General features: G+C 53.2%; 8 protein-coding genes across 8 annotated transcripts; 4 read left to right on the forward strand and 4 right to left on the reverse strand.

Annotated features, from left to right (window-relative positions):
• Positions 1–245: 245 nt before the first annotated feature.
• LTS14_006785 (uncharacterized protein) lies at positions 246–5,363 on the reverse strand (the record flags this gene model as incomplete). The annotated part of the gene is made up of 6 exons (XM_064839478.1): positions 246–2,712; positions 3,590–3,731; positions 3,779–3,879; positions 4,295–4,360; positions 4,415–4,969; positions 5,035–5,363. 6 exons carry the CDS (start codon positions 5,361–5,363, stop codon positions 246–248), a joined length of 3,660 nt encoding a protein of 1,219 aa, XP_064692721.1.
• A 330-nt stretch (positions 5,364–5,693) lies between these two features.
• On the reverse strand, positions 5,694–6,719 carry LTS14_006786 (uncharacterized protein; the record flags this gene model as incomplete). Its single annotated transcript, XM_064839479.1, has 1 exon — positions 5,694–6,719. The coding sequence occupies one exon, from the start codon at positions 6,717–6,719 to the stop codon at positions 5,694–5,696; it is 1,026 nt and encodes a 341-aa protein (XP_064692722.1).
• Positions 6,720–7,357: 638 nt separating this feature from the next.
• Positions 7,358–9,879, forward strand: LTS14_006787 (uncharacterized protein; the record flags this gene model as incomplete). Its single annotated transcript, XM_064839480.1, has 4 exons — positions 7,358–7,447; positions 7,520–7,879; positions 7,945–9,138; positions 9,190–9,879. 4 exons carry the CDS (start codon positions 7,358–7,360, stop codon positions 9,877–9,879), a joined length of 2,334 nt encoding a protein of 777 aa, XP_064692723.1.
• A 508-nt stretch (positions 9,880–10,387) lies between these two features.
• Positions 10,388–10,756, reverse strand: LTS14_006788 (uncharacterized protein; the record flags this gene model as incomplete). The annotated part of the gene is made up of 3 exons (XM_064839481.1): positions 10,388–10,428; positions 10,499–10,585; positions 10,675–10,756. 3 exons carry the CDS (start codon positions 10,754–10,756, stop codon positions 10,388–10,390), a joined length of 210 nt encoding a protein of 69 aa, XP_064692724.1.
• Positions 10,757–11,116: 360 nt separating this feature from the next.
• Positions 11,117–12,049, forward strand: LTS14_006789 (uncharacterized protein; the record flags this gene model as incomplete). The annotated part of the gene is made up of 1 exon (XM_064839482.1): positions 11,117–12,049. One exon carries the CDS (start codon positions 11,117–11,119, stop codon positions 12,047–12,049), a length of 933 nt encoding a protein of 310 aa, XP_064692725.1.
• Positions 12,050–12,747: 698 nt separating this feature from the next.
• Positions 12,748–13,096, forward strand: LTS14_006790 (uncharacterized protein; the record flags this gene model as incomplete). Its single annotated transcript, XM_064839483.1, has 2 exons — positions 12,748–12,825; positions 12,887–13,096. 2 exons carry the CDS (start codon positions 12,748–12,750, stop codon positions 13,094–13,096), a joined length of 288 nt encoding a protein of 95 aa, XP_064692726.1.
• A 587-nt stretch (positions 13,097–13,683) lies between these two features.
• On the reverse strand, positions 13,684–15,747 carry LTS14_006791 (uncharacterized protein; the record flags this gene model as incomplete). The annotated part of the gene is made up of 5 exons (XM_064839484.1): positions 13,684–14,315; positions 14,374–14,657; positions 14,709–14,945; positions 15,007–15,540; positions 15,620–15,747. The coding sequence occupies 5 exons, from the start codon at positions 15,745–15,747 to the stop codon at positions 13,684–13,686; spliced, it is 1,815 nt and encodes a 604-aa protein (XP_064692727.1).
• A 385-nt stretch (positions 15,748–16,132) lies between these two features.
• Positions 16,133–17,911, forward strand: LTS14_006792 (uncharacterized protein; the record flags this gene model as incomplete). The annotated part of the gene is made up of 2 exons (XM_064839485.1): positions 16,133–16,762; positions 16,823–17,911. 2 exons carry the CDS (start codon positions 16,133–16,135, stop codon positions 17,909–17,911), a joined length of 1,719 nt encoding a protein of 572 aa, XP_064692728.1.
• Between the last annotated feature and the right edge of the window lie 64 nt (positions 17,912–17,975).

Consider the following 17,975-nt stretch of genomic DNA (forward strand, 5'->3'; position numbering starts at 1 on the left):
AACGTACCTCGCGCTCCAGCCGTCTCCCATCCAAGAATCAACACATTACACGTACCCTCTTTTCCAATCTCAATCGCAACCGTTAATGCCGCCTCCCCAAACGCCGTTTGCTGAAATGCAACATCACAAGCTGCCTTTCAAACCACACACCTTATCCTCCATCCTCTCGACTTCTGCACTATTAATCATTTCTGCCGCCTGATAAACCGTCTTGTCAACGAGCCCATAAAGGTATCCCGACGGTACTAGTGCCCCGTATGCCGCGAGCTCCTGTCCTCGTCCTCTTCCAACACATCACTCAATCTAGTCGGGTGATGATGGCGAGTCGTCTGCACGGCATCCCAGCCACCGTACCCGGACCCCTCATAGTCCGGTCCAGAGGACGGTGCGCCGGTTGTTGGCGTATAAGTCGCTACAGCTTGTGCGCTCGTGGTGGGGACGGAAGGCGCCTCAGGCATGTCTTGACCGGTCGGGACGTATGTCTGTCCATACCTGGCTGCGTGCTCGCGCTCATGGCGGATAGCATCTTCGTCGTACGCATCCTCGCTTTCTTCGCCTTGGCTTTGCAGACGGCGACGGAACACGACAGGTCGACCTTGCTCGTCGTGTTGGATGTTGCCTGCGGCGTCGATGGCATATTCTGTGTCGCCCTCACTAATAGTCTCGACGTAACTGCCCTCGGACCTCACATCCTCTCGACGCTGTGTCGGGGGACGTATGGTGGCTACTGGTCCACCACTCGATGATCCTGGTGGCGAGTGCAGGAATGTCTCGGTTGGGCCATGCTGGTAGAATCGCTGAGCGTCGGGCGAAGAAGCAGACGCCGGTGGCTGTGGCGTACGCTGGTCGTCCAACACCTCACGACGGCTCAAACTCGTCTCCGCGCCAGTCGACTGTGGCAAGTACGAAGCACCTCCGTGAGATAACTTCTCGGACTCACTCACTCGAGGTCGAGACTGGTGCTGCTCCGTGAACGGATCTGTGTCGGTTGGTGAAGGACGATCTCGGTAGTATTCTGCCTCCTCGCCTGGACTCGCAAAGCCCGCAGGACCTCCACTTGACGCGCCGGCTATGCTGCCATACTGTTGAGGGCCATCTCGTGTGGTCGGGCGTTGACTTGCCGAACCAGTCCTACTGGGTCCGCCAAAGTACGGCACAACTTGCACACCACCCACAACTGCAACTCTACCGTTCTTGAGGTGGTCTGCAAGATCCAGTGCATCTTGATTCCTTCTGCCCAGTTCCTCCCACGCACGACGAGCTTCCTCCTTGGAGATCATCAGCTCGCGTCTCGCCTCTACAACCTCGAGCTTCGCTGAATCAGCAGCCTGCTCAGCTTTTGCTCTTTGAGCCGATGCCTCTTCTCGCGCGCTCCTCTCGAGCTTGAGCTGGCGATCCATCTGCGCATGCGTCTCTTGCTGGCGCTCAGTATCAGACCGAGTCTCGAAGAACCAGCGCTGGAATTTGCGTTCACTACTCGCCCGCAGACGTTGCAGCTCCACAACAGCGTGGAACAAGTTCGCACCAGCAGCAGACAGATCTGTGATCTGTCGATTGAGAGTCGACGCGTTGGGAATGGTGTTCCTGATCTCCTCGGTGTTTGACTCGAGCTTGTGCATCCAGTATGATGTTAGGCCCTCCCAATGTGAGGACAAGGTCTCCCATCGTTCAAAGGCATGTGGGAATGATGATGCAGGCTCGCGCTGGCCACTTGCCGCTGACGATGCTCCGGCTTGTGATGATGCTCCAGGTTGTGTTGCAGATCCACTGGGTTGTCGAGGGGTGTTCTGGGCTTGTGTCGTGCGTCGAGCTCCACTTGATGGAGCAGTCGGCTGCGCGATACCACTCGAGCTTCTAGTTCGAGGTTGCGCGTATTCCTGCGTCCTGCTCACTGGCTCGCCCAGTACGTCCGCACCAGATACTCTGTTACCACCTCCTCTCTTATCAGACGGGCCATCAAAGCCACCTTGTTGCGTCGACATATCTGGAGTGTATTGTGATGACGCCTGACTGAACCTCGGCGCAGCACCAGGGACAGTCGCAGCACGACGCTCAGCACTTCTCCTCCTTTCCTCTGCCCGTCTTGCTTCCTCCGCCTTCTGCTCTTCTTGGCGCTTAGCCTCGCGAGCGTTGCGGTCTCTCATGACATCGCGAGGTGTGCGAATAGCTTGTGGCCCGCCATTGCTTGCTCGTCCACCACCCAGGTCGGACATCTGAGCGTTCTCCTCCTCTAGCACAGGAGTGAAGTTGTTGGGCTGGCGCAGAAATTCCTCGATGACGTACTGTACTGCGGCGTGGGTGCGCCGGGAAATGCGAAGTGCTGGATGTGGAGGCTGCGATGCCCAGAAGGCACTTGTCGCCCTTCTTTGCGAGGTACCAGTAAACGATGGTGACTTTTGGCGAGAGCAATCGGGTGACTCGTCTAGCTCTCGTACTGGTGACTCAACAGAGCGAGACCGGACTCGAGAAGGACGTAGGTCGTCGAGCTGTGGAGTGCGGCGTAGTGTATGCGCACTGCCGGACGATGATGATGGCCGTGAATAGTCGTGGGCTAACCCTGCTCGTTGGTAGAAGGCCGAAGCCGGCTCCTGACGCTGTTGGCGGGTAAGGGATGTCGTATACCTGTCGTGGGTATCGTGTCGGTCGTTAAAGCGGCGGCCGGCCGAGGCAGACAATTTGGCTGCTGGGAAATGGTCGTCGAGGTTGCGTGGTCTATGGTGCGATTGTTGCGCAGCGATGGTATAGACAATGGACAGGACTATGCCCACGCGGAAGCCACGTGATGATCAATGGCTATCGCAGTGCAGTGAGGTAGTAGTGGTGGATAGACGCGTGACCAGACCAGCGAGGTGTTACCAGCGACGTGGGTGGAGGATGGGGATGGGGATGGGGTTGCGCGGCGGTGGTAGTGGTGCTCGAGCTAGAGGAAGCGAGTGTGAGCCAGCAGCCAAATTCCGATGGCAGCGTGTGTGACATCGTTCTCCCAAAAGCGAAGGGACGCGTGCGCACGCGAAAAGTAGAGACAGTGAGAGACAGACAGGAATTAAGGGAGTGGCAGGGTTGACGTGGTGGTGGAAGTGGAAGTCGCGAGGTTGGTAGTCCGCATCTATGCCAACTCGCTCAAGCGTCCAAAGTGGCTGGTGTAGCGCCTCACAGACCACCATCTCACGCCCCAAAGTCAAACCGGCTCCTCTGCCGCGCGAATAGGAACTTACCTACAGTATGTGTAACGCCTGATCCCATGCAAACAGTCGTCGAATACAAGGGATGCGATTTGGCGGTCGAAGATATGGTGTGTTGTGTTGTTCGTTGCGGTGAGCAAAATGGAAAGTGCAGGTTTTGTCGGTCAATGGCGCTCTGCAGGAAGGCGCAACCCTCTTCTGCCGAACGCCCTTTCCTCATGAACAGCAATGCTCGATCGTTCCTGCCAAGCATTGGAGGTAAATGAACATGCGGTGAGATGAGCTGCGAACAGATGCTCGTTCGTTGCAGCCATCCGCCCTCGAGCTGCCGTTGTCGTGCAACCGGCCTCGTTCGTTCGTTCGTTCGTTCGTGCGTCGGTGATCGAAGGCGAAGTCGTGCTACTCACGCACGCGAGATGTCGTGCATAACTCGACCCAGCTGGCTAATCGATTGATCGATGGTGACGCATCGAGGACAGGGGGTAGACTCGAAATCACGGGCATGCTGAGACTCGCTCAATCTCCCGCCCTGTTGATCGTGGTTGGCTTCTGCCAACGCACAGCGTGGCAAAGACCCCGGTCCATGTCCATCTCACCACCGACTTCGCCGAAGCCCAAACAGTGATGCTGTCGACCAGCGGGAGGCACGGGAGTCGCAAATGAAGTCAACGACGTGCCATGATACTGTGAGATGAAGCTATGAAGAAGGATGTCGTGGGAACAAAAATGCGACAATTGACTGAGACAGGCGGGTCTCGTGGTGTCTGAAGGAAAGATGGACTACAGCCAATCACATCTCGATTCCAGCACTTCGGGACCAGAGCTCTGCAGGCCGACTGTTCAAGTCAGGTAAAGCTGTTTCCGGGCGATACAGCGTGACCTCCTCGGGTGCGCCATTCGGGGACAATGATGCCAAGTACAGTAACGACGATGAAGATGCTGACCAACGAAGCACGCTGGAGCCGTAAAGTGCATGACAAATGGGGACGATTACTGCGAGCAAAGCAAGCGAGCGGACCGAAGCAGTTGCCATACATGTATACGTCGTTCGACCAACGATATAAGCCTTCCGCCCTGTACCAGATCACCACGTCCTCGGAAACGAATCATACCCATTCCTCTCGCCACCAGACAACATCGACAACTCGCCCTTCGACTCCCTAACAACATCCTCGAAACTGTTTCCCTGGTCAGCCAAACAGCCTAGCATGTCTCACCCAAGAACAACATACCAAGACTGAAACATATTATACTCCATCTCGTCAGTATACACTCTCCGCGTATACACCGCCTCCTCATGCGGGATCTTGATCGTTTTCGTCCCTCTCCCACCCGCTGCAGCATCAGCTAGTAGCTGAGCCTCGATACATCGGTCCATGGCTCCGAAGAGGTAAGTAGCGGCATCGACACTTTTCGCTACAGTCAAGATCCCATGGTTCTGCAAAATCGCCGCCTTCTTATTCCCCAACGCCGTTGCGATCCTCCTCCCTTCTTCGTGTGCAAGCACAATCCCGCCAAAGTCCTCGTAGACGGCGTGATCCTCATAAAACCGGCAGGCGTCTTGATTGATAGGTTCAAGCTTACATCCCAGAGCAGAGAAAGCCTTGGTGGGTAGACTATGGCAGTGAACGGCAGCAATGACATCTGGTCGTGCCGCATGAACGGCACTATGGATAGCAAAGCCAGCTGGGTTAATCGCATGCATATTCCCTTCGGGTTGAACTATCCCTTCTTCATCTACGAGACAGAGGTCATCTGGTCGGATATAGCGGAAGGATTTACAGAAGCTGAACTTCACTATCAGTACCAACACCAGCAAACCTAAATGTGGATGGCATTACGATGTACTCACGGATTAATCCAGAAATGATCAGGTTTGATCGGATCCCTCACGGTGATATGCCCACCCGCGCCTTCATTATTATACCCATTTTGGCCAAGCCAGCGGATACACGCCGCCGCGTGAAGTTTCCGGAATTCTCGTTCGTCCAAGGGATTTGTGAAGGTAGGGATCCGGACTTGCTTGACTGCGTCGATTTGGTTGCCGGAGATAGGATGGGCGCCGTAGACGAAGCGGTCGAGAGGCCTGTCTCCTGTTGTTTTGCGAAGTTGTTGCGCTCGTTCGTCGCCTGTCAGTTGGTCGGTGGGTTGTGTTACTGTTTCGATTGCTGAGGGTGCCATGGTTGTTTGCTATTGACGGTGATCGACAAAAGCGTACGAGTGCCGTAGTACTGTTGTTGCCACGACTGTCTGGTATGACTGTATTGGCGACAGAAACGATGATACTTCGCTGATATTAGGTGAGGGCAACATGAACTCAGAAACACACGCCCCGCACGATATCCATGCCGAGCTCGGGTCGATCAGAACAGTAGTAGGTACATAACTCAAGTACCTCTACTTGAGCTGTATGACCCTGATACAGATCTGCTGGAGAGCTGTGCCGGTAGCCGGATGCGTTCACAAGGTATCAGACAAGTATCCCCCTCTGGTGCTGCAATAATCAGGGCATCACGGTTGACTATTCGGTCCACGACTGGGTAACCATCCATCAAACAACCTATGCACGCCCTGCCAGTCGCCCTCAATCGTCTCCGCAAGCTCATCATCAACGAACTCGGCATTATTCATGCCACCAAAGTCGACGGCCCACGCATTGAGATCGTTGTCGATGACAACATTGCCCGCATTCACGTCTCCCCAAACGATATCATGAGCATGAAGCTCTTCAACCATCCGCAGTACTTGCGACTTCCACTTCTGATGCATATCCGTCCGTGCCTGCATAGCTTCATGGAGCAGATCTCCGCCATATGGCACGGTTGGTATGAGCTCCAGTAGCATCCCGACGACTTTCTCATTCTGTTCGCCAGTTGTGACGACGGCGATGAGATGGGAGAATCTGTTCGAGTCTCTCTTGCGAAGACCAAGTTGCTCAATGCGACCCAGAATCTCAAGTTCTCGCTCGAATTGCGTACCATGGCCGAGACTGGCCTTGAGGTATACTGCCGTGCCATCTAACATGAAAGCTTTGCCATGAGGAAACTCTGCGTTGTGGTCGTCGAGCTGTTCGTCCGCAGTAGATAAAATTACATCTGTAGCTGAGATCCGGGCGACTCCTGTGCAAAACTCCGCAAGCTCAGAAATGGGTATCGGCAGAAGCCCGTGAGACGGTCTATGACTTGTATCCTCGTCAACAACTACATGAATATCCTCGCCTTGCGCGCCGCCAGCACTCGTGATCCTCATCCTGTGAGTAGACGAGTCACATAAAGCCTCAAGGCGTAGTCCTTGTATACTGGATGTCGACGCCAACTTCTCGATGATCGGCATGCAAAGGGTGAGAATCATGTTGCTGGCATTGAACTCGTGCGTCTTGGGCTGTAGTAAGTACTCTGCACCCCAGAGAGTATTCTGGACATCGTCGAAAGATATGGAGATGACGAATGTTGTCGGACCCCGATTAACTGTCAGCCAGGCCTCATGCTCGAGCGTCGCGCCGCCCTCGATAGACACTCCAAACTGCCTTCCACTCATATTGCCAGCCGTTGTGTGCAGCGGGAGGAGCCGAAGAGAGGTGAGTGCTCGCCCCTGTCGTGAGTTAGATGCCTTGCAAGGTTATGGGTGTGACCCGTGGCGTACACAATCCGGAAGGGCGACGATTGAGTTGAAGTATGGCTGTAGTAATGCTTGGCACGAATTGTCTGATGTAATACTTGAGAGGCTCGTCAGATTGAGAGTTCAGCGATGAGATAACCACGATGAATCTTGAGTCCCCCTTAGTGGCTCTACCTTGGAACAACAGCTTGGTTTGATATCTCGTGATTGCTGAAGGGGTCCGGCTGGGCTGGGTGCCATCATGCTTGCAACGCCCACGGCGACTCAGAGTAAAGGCTTGGCTCTGGAGGGCCGATGCATGCCGTGCGTAACATCCAAGATCCGGATTGATCGAGTGTGCGAGTCCTCGCACGTCAGTCTGTTCCTCGTGGGCCCTGAGAACAATGCCACTGTTTTACCTCGATCGTATCTCCTTCGTTATCTCCGACATGTGACCCGTGCTCGAGCTACCACGATGATGACCGCGGCATGTCGAGGACTACTGCGTGCTTCACTATCTTAATTAGCCTTGTGTACATCGACCAGTCTTGCCCTTACCTACTGTATAACTGTTGATCATGGCTTCGTCTCAAGAGCATTCCTCACCGGGAGGCTCGTGGCACACCGAAACTGAGGGCAGCACTGGCGATGACGACATGGATTTCGAGGTAAGCCGACGGCGATATCAAACCAAGCACAAGCAGTACGTCCAATAATTAGCTGTGGCTGACGTATTGAAGCTCGCCTCAACAACGCCATCCGGTCTTTCAGAAGAGATTGACGAAGATGAAGCGGAGGGCGAGGTTGAGACGACACTATATTTCGATGCCGAGGAGGGAGTGCTTCGAGACGAGGATGGTGATACGGTGACATTTGAGACAAGCGATGAGATGTCGGAAGATCAAGATGTTGAGGAAGAGGTAGAGGAGGAAGAGGAAGGCACGCAGACACCGCAAGTTGCCGCTGCAGCAGCAGAGCCGGAAAGAGCTACCCAGACAATACGAAGTACGTTACCCGAGACAGAGTCCACGACCACTTCAGACCGCCAAGCACCTCGTCCGGGACGTCTCAGACGTCTGAGCTCCGCCACAGGATCAAGGGTAAGCTTTGCATTTCCTTGAGCACAGGCTGATCGTTTCGCTGCGGTACAGTAACCCAGCAACAGATTCTCCAATTACTTTCGCAAGCTGGCCTACGAGGAGTCTTTCAAAATGCTGGAGGTCCAACTACCCGTTCTCAGGCTCGGAGAGGTAATACGCAACATGTGTCTCTTGGCGAGGATGATGAAGTTGAGGACGACGATGATGACGATATGGGCTATGCCGCTGGTTATGGAGCGCGGAGACGACGGCCTCGCCGACCTCTTGTTGGTGACCGATACCCACCTATTCCGAATCCGGAAGGCCAGAAGTTGATGGACAGTGGTGCTTTCGGCAACAACGATCGCTGTGATCATTCGACATGTGGTGTTCCATACGAGTCATCCACTCAGCAGAAACGGCGAAAGCTAGCCCACCGTATGCTTGACCGCGAGCTGGGAGTCAACAATCGAGGTCGAGCACGTGTGCTGAGCTCACTCGCTGCACAAGACTTAATTCCTCGATCCAAGGCAGATCTCATCATCAATCTGAACGCAAGATGTTACTCTGGTCAGTTCAGCGAAGACGGCTCCTTCTTCTTTGCTTGTGGTCAAGACTTCAAGGTCAGACTGTATGACACTCGCAACCCTTACGACTGGAAATACTACAGCACGAAACACTATTACGGAGGACAGTGGACCATCACTGATGCTTCTCTTTCGCCCGACAACAAACTGCTTGCATATAGCAGTATCCGATCTCAGATCTGTCTGGCCAACACCGATCAGGGCGATGAATCGGAGCCTCAATTGCTAGACTTCAGCGATATGGGCAGTGGTGGTCACGGCGGTGGCGGTGGTTGGGGCAGAAGTCGCGGACACTTCGGTATCTGGTCTTTGCGATTCAGTGGTGATGGTGGTGAGATCGTGGCAGGGACATCAGACCAAAGTGTCTACGTCTATGATCTGGAAGCGCAACGCAGTATTTTGCGGATTCCCGGCCATCAGGATGATGTCAATGCGGTGTGTTTCGGTGATAAGATGAGCCCGCACATCTTGTATTCTGGATCGGACGACACGACATTGAAAGTATGGGACAGAAGATCACTGGCTTCTATGAGACCTGCCGGCATGTTCTTGGGTCATACGGAGGGTTTGACGTACATCGATAGTAAAGGAGATGGACGATACGTGATCAGCAATGGCAAGGACCAGACGTGCAAGCTCTGGGATCTGAGGAAGATGATCAACACAGACGAAGGAGAGCGTATCAACCCACAAGTACGTCTTCACCCTTACCAAGCATAACCCTCCTTCACTGACATTCTTCAGGACTACACAACAAACTTCGACTACCGCTTCAGTCCTTACGACGAAACCGACCACCGCCCCCACCCCCACGACTGCAGTCTCGTAACCTTTACCGGCCACAAGGTCCTCAAGACATTGATTCGATGCCACTTCTCTCCACCCGAAAGCACAGGCGGCCGGTACATCTACTCCGGCTCGCACGACGGCAAAATCTACGTTTGGAACCTCGACGGGACGAAAGCTAGCGAGCCAATAAATGTCCGGAGTGCGACATTGAATAGTCGTCCGGTCAGCGATGAGAGGTTCGTGGATCGATACGACTACTACGGTCGCGGAGGGCAGTGGAAGACTATCGTAAGAGATTGCTCCTGGCATCCTTCCGCACCTCTTATCGCCGCCACCTCCTGGAATGGCTGGGACCATGGCCTCGGAACCGCAACCGTGCATAGTTGGAACGATGGCGTAGATACAGATGAAATTGGTGGCGATACGGATGGTTTCACTGGTGCGTCAGCGGCTCAGATGGGCGAGAGGGAGAACCTGGGTGCGACGCCGATGGGAGCGAGGGTTACGGCACAGTTGAGGCATGATGAGCGATTCTATGGGACCCAGCAGCAGCGTGGGGCGGAGCAACAGGGTGCGAGGCGAACGAGGTTGAGGGATCGGATGGGGTTGGGGAGTTTGTTTTCGGCGGAGGGGGATGATGATTGACTGACCGATGAAGATGGAGATGGGGATGACGATGAGGGTGGGGAGGAGAGCGTGCATGGGTATGCGGGTGGGAGTGGTGGGCCTTTTGACGTCTTTCCTGTTGGTGGCGCATTGTGAGAGGACAGATTGAGCCAAGACCAAGGTTGAGGAGTTACGATATGCATGCTATCTGGCACAGGCGCAGGCGCAGGATAGCAGGACAGCCTTCGGGCTACGAAAGTCATGTAAGATTGTAAATACACAAAGGTACTTCAGCCAAGCACAAGTGCCTCTTTCATTCGTAGCATACAGCAGATTTCTCTTCCGACGTGAAGTGGTTCGTGTATTGACTCCCGCAACGCCTCGCTATGCACACTTTTCCTCGGCTTCAGAGACAGCATATACTCTCGTCACTTCGCAGCTTTGGTATTCTCTGGACCACGAAGGACAGATGCAGCACATCTTCACTCTTCCCATTCCTGCCTTCAATCTGGTCTCGACTTGACCTCCAGCACGTGATCCTCTCTGCTCATGCGCCACCGACCAGAATGTTGTTGACAGGGATATGGACTGTGATCGCAGATGTTAGTAACCTGCCCTTCCTCTTTACTCCGATGCGCCTCCTAGAAGAGGAACTCACTAAGCTTGACCACGTATCCGATCACGCCCATAATCAGGAAACCCATGCCGACGGCTTGGCTGATGCGAAGAAACTCTCTTCGGTCGGCTGGTAAATACACATATTAGTATACTACCTCATGCGATCCGTACACCCGTTCACAGTGCAAGGGTAAGTGGCAGTGGTGAAGGACCTACGCTTCGAGCATCGGGTAATAAATTGTCGGCCGTCCTTGAGAAAGGCACGGGGCATCTCGAGCAGTTCCTTGGCTTGGTCCATGGTGGTTTGTTGTATTTAGGTAGCGGCGCAGAGGCTGTTGGGTGTGTGATGGTTGCAGTGATCTAGAATATCGAAGCTGCTGTATGTGAACCCTAGTCGCATAAAGTGTGGAGGACAGCTTGCGGAGGTGGCAGGAGTTTGTATGGCCTCAGGCATCACGTGTTGCGTTGGCGGATGCAGGTTAGAAGGGCGTCGATGATTCTTCAGCAAATCGCATCTGCTTGTATATGAACATATAAACACATGTCATGCCGCTCACTATATAGTAGACGTCTATTAGACCAGCACATCCGTGGATGTCACTCTGCTTACACTCCACTTTCTTCTCTGGCCACGAAACCTGCACGCCTCTACTCTACGATGGCTACCAACGGCGATATACCACAAGACCGCAAACTCCGCATCCTAATGCTCCACGGGTTCACCCAATCCGGCCATCTCTTCGAAATCAAGACCAAAGCTCTTAAGAAGTCATTAGAAAAACATTTCCCTCCCGCACCAAAACCAGGCCATCTAAAACAATACCCAGGAGGCCTCGAACTAGTCTACCCAACCGCTCCCATCCGTCTAGATACCACCGATATCCCTGGCCAAGACGCCTCCAGTTTCGATGGACCAGGCAGGAACGATGGTTCGAGAGCCGACAATGACGGGATTGAGGCTTACGGCTGGTGGCGACGGAAAGGCGATGGCGAACCCTACACTTACGAAGGTATGGAAAGGGGGTTCGAACGCATCGCCGAAATTCTGAAAAAACAAGGCCCGTTCCAGGGCGTTCTGGGTTTCTCGCAGGGCGGTGCGGCTGCGGGAATGGTGGCTTCATTGCTAGAGGTGCAGAGGCGACCAGCGTTCGAGGCTGCGCAGGCGAAGGGTGGAATGCGCTACCCAGACTCGTTCGTACAAGATTCCGGTTTCATCGAGGAGACAATACATCCTCCCATGAAGTTCGCTATATCCTACTCTGGCTTTGGAGCGAGCACGAACGACCTCTACCAAGCTTTCTACGAGCCTAAGATTGAGACGCCTATGCTTCATGTGCTGGGTACGGTAGACACAGTGGTATCGGAGGAACGATCGCTACGGCTTGTCGACTCCTGTGTGGAAGGACGCGGGAAGCAGGGAGGTGTGCAGAGGGTGGTGTATCATCCTGGCGGACATTTCTTACCGAGTAGTGGGAGACAGTATGTTGCGGCTTTGGTTGCGTTTGTGAGGGAAGTACTTGGGGAGACTGACGGGCTTGCTAAAGGTGAGAAGAAGGAGGAGAGTGTTGAGGATATGGATGTGCCTTTCTGATTGATGTTCACGTTCGAACATGTGACACTTGTATATAGATGTAGCTTCTGCTATGATAGACCATAGACCATATTACGATAACCTCAGGCTTGCATGAAGGCATTTGAAGAGCATTGTTCACGAGCTGGGGCTGTACAACAGATTGCTATCGTCCATTGATCTTGCTCATCACTCCCAGGACCATTTGCCACAATAATAGTTTCGTAACAATCGTACCCTCTCAAGTAGAGGAGCACGGAAACAGCTTGAGCCGTCCCGTTCCTTCCACAACAGGCCAAGCGCCAAATTCGTACTTCATCCTAAGCCTCACCTACGCAACCATGACAGCATCTCTTCGCCATCACTTCCACTTCCAAACAGCTCGGAGCTCCGATCACTCTCGCAATTGATGCCACTTGTTACCCGGACGGCGTTTTTCGGGCTCCGTCTTTACAGCACATGATGCCAGATGCCTAGAGTCATGATGTCAGTTTCTCTCGAAAGCACGACGATGGGCGCAGTACGCATGGCGCGATGGATGCTTTACGCAAGGGTCGTGGCCGTAGTAGAAGGAGAGGGTATAAGTATACATATTCTCGTTGTCCCAAACAATTTTCATTCCATACCACCACATGTCCTCACTACGAATCACAACTTCAAGAACTTTCAGCCAAGCACTTCGCACTACCAACACCAGAACCATCACATCAACCACCAAGATGTCTGCAGCCAACGAGCACGGCCAGGGTGTGTCACACGCCAAGGACTCTGCCTTGCCTCAGAAGGCCCAGGAAGCCGTATGTCCATCTGCCATCCTCTTTGAAGCTCCCAAACCATTGTACTGACACAGATAACTAGGTTCCCGGCTCCGTCGAGCATAAGGTCCCTGACGCTCTCCACGACACCGGCTCGAATGAGCAGACTGGAAAGGTCTCCCACGCCACTGGAAAGTCTATCGTGCCAGAAACACTTCAGCAGGGTCTCCCCGAGAAGGTGGAGAAGGTTGTCCCCAACGCCCTTCACGATACTTCGGGTGCTAAGTTCAGCGATGGGTCTGTCGGGAAGTAGAGCCAGACTATGAACATACTCTAAGGAAGAGAGAGGACTAGAACGGGCTATGATCAATGACAGACTTCTATCAAAAAAGAAATGGAATGAAGCCGAACAATTCTCCAGCATCACAATCATGACATTTAGAAGTGGTACTTGCTTTTGATGGTTTGTCTCATAATACTTGAGACACGATAAACATGTCTCAAGTATTATATGTTCTCGTCATGAATATCATGATTTCCTTCAAGCATAATGGACAATCATGAACGTTACTGACGGTAGTTTTGAATACGTACAGCGCATGCTCAACCTCCTGATGATTGTCCGACTACCACATGTGGGGTCTCGTGAGCTGTAGAGGCAGCTTCAATCTCTTACGGCTCGGTGATGCTTTATATCCTGCCGCCATTGATCCCTGCATATTAGGTGAGGCTTGAAACACTTGAGAACAGTGTCTCACATCGACATTACTAGCATCGGCCTGTTATATCGAGCGACATACTGGCTGATTTGGATCGAGTTGTGAGGTGTGAGGAACCACATCGAGTGCTCGATCATGCAATGTCCACTACGAACATCCATGGTTGGAAATCGCAAGGTCATCACAGCACGAAAAGTGAATCGATGAACCAGTCCACCTCTTTCCAGTTCAGCTCCTCCATGCCCGCATACACTTCGCTAAACTCACCACTCTCCGGCGCAGGTAATGCTGGAACTGCATCCAACTCATCAGAACACATCTGGACTGCCTGAATTCGCTCAGCAGGCAGTTCTAGCTGCGCTGCCCAGGCCGCCCTCAGTTTTGCACTCCGTCCCGAAGCCAAGGTGAATAGATCAAGCCCTTGGACATCGGTTGGCCCGTTATCTAACCCGACAGCCGCCGCGACCTCGCCGTACATCCGTGCTGCGTGATCCATGACGGCAAGGATATCGACTTCTGCTCTCACTTCTTCCCGTGAAAGCCAGGCTGGCTCATTCAGAGTTGTGAGCACGAACAGCATGCCGGCGCAGAAACGAAATTGCAGCATTGTCGTCATCGATATATGTCGCATAAATGCGGAGGGAAGTGTGTGGTAAAAATTTATCCAGGTTTTGATGGATTGGAGGGCTAATTCGAGGTATCTCAAGCGCTGGAGGTTAGGACCTGAGGTGGTGGTTGTGACTGTTGGGTCGCCGGCCAGGGCCAGTTCGGCGAGAACGAGGCGAGCACTGCTGAGCTGGAAGATGAGAATCGCTGCCGTTTCTCATCAGTCTGATTGGCCGGACTTCATGCGGCACGAGTAAGCACTTACGCATCTCTTTGACACTGGCTGGTATTTGTTCGGCGATGGAGTCCAAGTGCATCAGTAACGCCTGCGGATATAGTGTCGGGCGAATGTCGTAGGGTGTACTGGCCGCGGATTGCACGCCAGGATTTTCTGCTTCGTTTGCACGATCTACCACTCGCTGGATCTTGACTAGGTGTACCAGTAAGTCGTCCAGTGGATCCGTTTTCTGCTTCTCGAGCTCCAGAAGACAGTCGTCCATGTGCGACGTCCAGCGCAAGGGCTCTACGGTCTTGAGAGTACTGCTGATGCTGCAATTGGTCAGCTCGAGATCTTCACGTTAGCAACGGCATGGACCCTACGAGGACGTGAGTAGCACGCAAGCCAATACGGCTCGACGCTCTACTAGTGTACGCGAAGCTTTCCTGTTGTCATCACTGGGAGCAGGAACGCATCTGATGTGCAACGGGTCCGTGGTGATCGCCTTGTGCAACTTGAGTTCGTAGATTCCGCCGATGGCTAGCTGCACGAAGACGACAATTGACCCCTTGAAGTTCTCTTTCTGGGTGTGGAAGTTTGGGTTCACCTGGAATTGGAGCCTAAGTGTAATATCAGCAACTTTCTTGCTATCGTGGAAACGGAAAGAGACGAATTCCATACCAACCTACGAAGGCGAGTATAGCCAAGAGGATGTCGATTGAGGGTCTCGTCTGGAACAAAATCTGTTCTGAGATGGTTCGCCTCAGATAATCGCTCTGGGCTTGCTGGAGAGTAGTAGATTTGCATGTTATACCAGCGATAGCGCTCCATAGGTGCGGATATTGTTGGCGCAAATTCGCGACTGTCGTAGTAGGAGGAATGGATACGAACGGGAAGAAGGTAAGGTGACAAGTCCTGAACGTCTCCAGGCATGTCATCTCTTCCTGCAAAGTCAAGGCATCGCATGGTATCCTGTAGCCTGCGCCATCGACTGGCTTAGGGACGCTACCTGCATTGCTCTGATTTGCTGGTGTCGATGTTTGCGAGTCCGCAGTCGATGGTGTCAACAAGCTTACTAGCTGATTCAACTTCTCTTCGACACGAGACGTCCTCAGGTCATCAACAGGACTCTTCGATATACGGACACGCTTCGCCCCGTCATTGAGGCGTCGTCGTTTGACTGACGGTGTACAGTCTTTGCCTACACGCTTGCATCTGTAGACAAGTATTAGTGTCCGGGTATGAGGTTACTCTCCTTGTATGTGCGACGGAGTTCAAAGGACCGAATGCCTACCGCTCGCATTGAGCAGAATCCTCATTTTCTCGGAGACATTTGGCCTTGGCTTTGACACATTGTTCGCAGGCCAAGCCATACCGTGCTGAGGCTGGAGTGGCCGCTGGAGTGTCACGCGAACTGTACATTGTTGTAGCCGAATTCCTTTCATCGAGAGAACGATGTCAATGAGGAGAGCCTGTTGCTGAAAGTTGGCGAAATCCGAAAGAAGCAAGAACGGAGAACGGAAAAGTCCAGGCCCGCTCCTTCTACCTCTTCTGACCCGGAATTCGCTTCTCTTCGGCCCGGAAATGAGCTCCAGGTCGAATTCCGTCCTATTGTGCCCCGTAAACAATCGTCCGAGTGTTTACGACCGCTTAACACCGTGTTGACTCAAAGGATAATGTCCGTATCAGTATATGAAGATGCTACCTGCCGTTATGACTGGTTTCCAGCAGCACAGTTTTTGTTTAGGAGAGCTGTGGCACCTGTCTGACACGTCCATCACCAGAAGTTGAGTTGATAATGTCGACAATGGCAGCGGACAAGGAGGCCATGGGAAGGAAGACCTCCACCTCCAGCGACCTTGCCAGCCCGATTACAGAGCCAGTCACCACAGAAGAACTGCCCGCCAAGGACGTCGAAGCATCTCCCAAAGACGAACCAGAGTACGAATGGCTTACTGGTATGAAGCTATGGGCTGTTATGGGACCACTGATCCTGGTCTTCTTCCTGGTATTGCTCGACACCACCATCATCTCGACAGCCATTCCCAAAATCACGAATCATTTCAACTCGCTCAAGGACATTGGCTGGTACACTGCGTCCTATCAACTCGCCTCTGCTGTCCTCCAACCTTTGGCGGGTAAGCTATATGTCAACTTTAGCAACAAGTGGACCTTCATTTCCTTCTTCGCTCTGTTCGAGTTTGGATCACTACTATGCGGTGTTGCCAACAGCTCGAAGATGCTTATTGTCGGCCGAGCGGTAGCAGGCATGGGAACGGCAGGTCTACAGAATGGTGCCTTCACCATCATCTCTGCATCTGTGCCTCTGCACAAACGACCAGCACTCATCGGGATCCTTCAAGCTCTGGCGCAGTTGGGCATTGTATTTGGACCCTTGATTGGAGGAGCTCTGACACAATACACAACCTGGAGATGGGTAAGTGCAGTTGGCTGTACTCATATTGGGTGAATGGATTCTGGCTGACACTATTCGCAGTGCTTCTACATCAACTTACCCATTGGAGCTGTTGCAGCCGTCTTACTCGTCTTCGACAAGATACCAGATGCATACCAGAAGCCACCCGCCATGGAAGTCCTCCGCGATATCCACCACAAACTCGACCTGATCGGCTTCGTACTCTTCGCACCCGCTGTCATTATGCTGTTGCTCGCCATGCTGTGGGGTGGTAACGACTACGCTTGGAACAGTGCTACAGTGATTGGCCTCTTTTGCGGCTTCGGTGGCCTCATCATAGTCTGGGCTGCCTGGAACTGGTATAAGAAGGACGACGCGCTGATCCCAATATCGATGATCACAAAGACCACTGTCTGGAGCGGTTGCGTAGTAGTCGGCTGTCTCATGGCTGGACTGTACATCGCCGCCTACTACCTGCCGATCTACTTCCAGTCGGTATATGGAGCTTCACCGACCATGTCAGGTGTGTACCTGCTACCGAACATCATAGCCGCTCTCCTTGCGGCAGTCATCGCTGGGAAGTTGGTTGGCATGATCGGCTACTATACACCGTTTGCCATCTTGGCAGCAATACTGATGTCAATCGGACTTGGGCTCTGTGGCATGCTAGGTGTCAACTCCTCGACTGGCGACTGGATCGGCTTTCAGATCCTATTTGGCGTCGGACGAGGCATGGGAATGCAGATGCCGATTGTGGCGGTACAGAACCGTCTTCCACCGACCATGGCACCATTGGCAATCGCTCTCTGCATGTTCACCGGCATGTTATTCGGTGCTCTCTTCCTGTCAGCATCGGCCACGATCTTCACGAACAGCCTTTCCACCTTGATACCAAAGTATTCCCCGGGAGCAGATGTACAGGCCATTGTCACGGCGGGCGCAACAGGCTTCAGGGATGTGGTTCCTCTCTCTCAGCTGCCAGGCATCTTGATCGCTTATGCGAAGAGCGTCAATCGTGTCTTCTATCTGTGTGCGGCGCTGGCAGCACTATGTCTACCTTTCTCGTTCGGATTGGGATGGACCAATATCAAAGAGAAAAAGAAGGCTGCACCACAGGCAAAGGTGGAGGTAAACAAGGGGGAGGAGACATCATCAGATAGCGCCGTTTAGGCGCCGTCTTGAACACGTTTGCTTTGTGTACGTTACTAGCGAGGCGTTGGATGTGGTAAAGGGG

This window comes from Recurvomyces mirabilis (genome assembly GCF_035927965.1).
Source record: "Recurvomyces mirabilis strain CCFEE 5264 chromosome Unknown scaffold_18, whole genome shotgun sequence".
In the NCBI taxonomy this organism is placed as follows: domain Eukaryota; kingdom Fungi; phylum Ascomycota; class Dothideomycetes; order Mycosphaerellales; family Teratosphaeriaceae; genus Recurvomyces; species Recurvomyces mirabilis.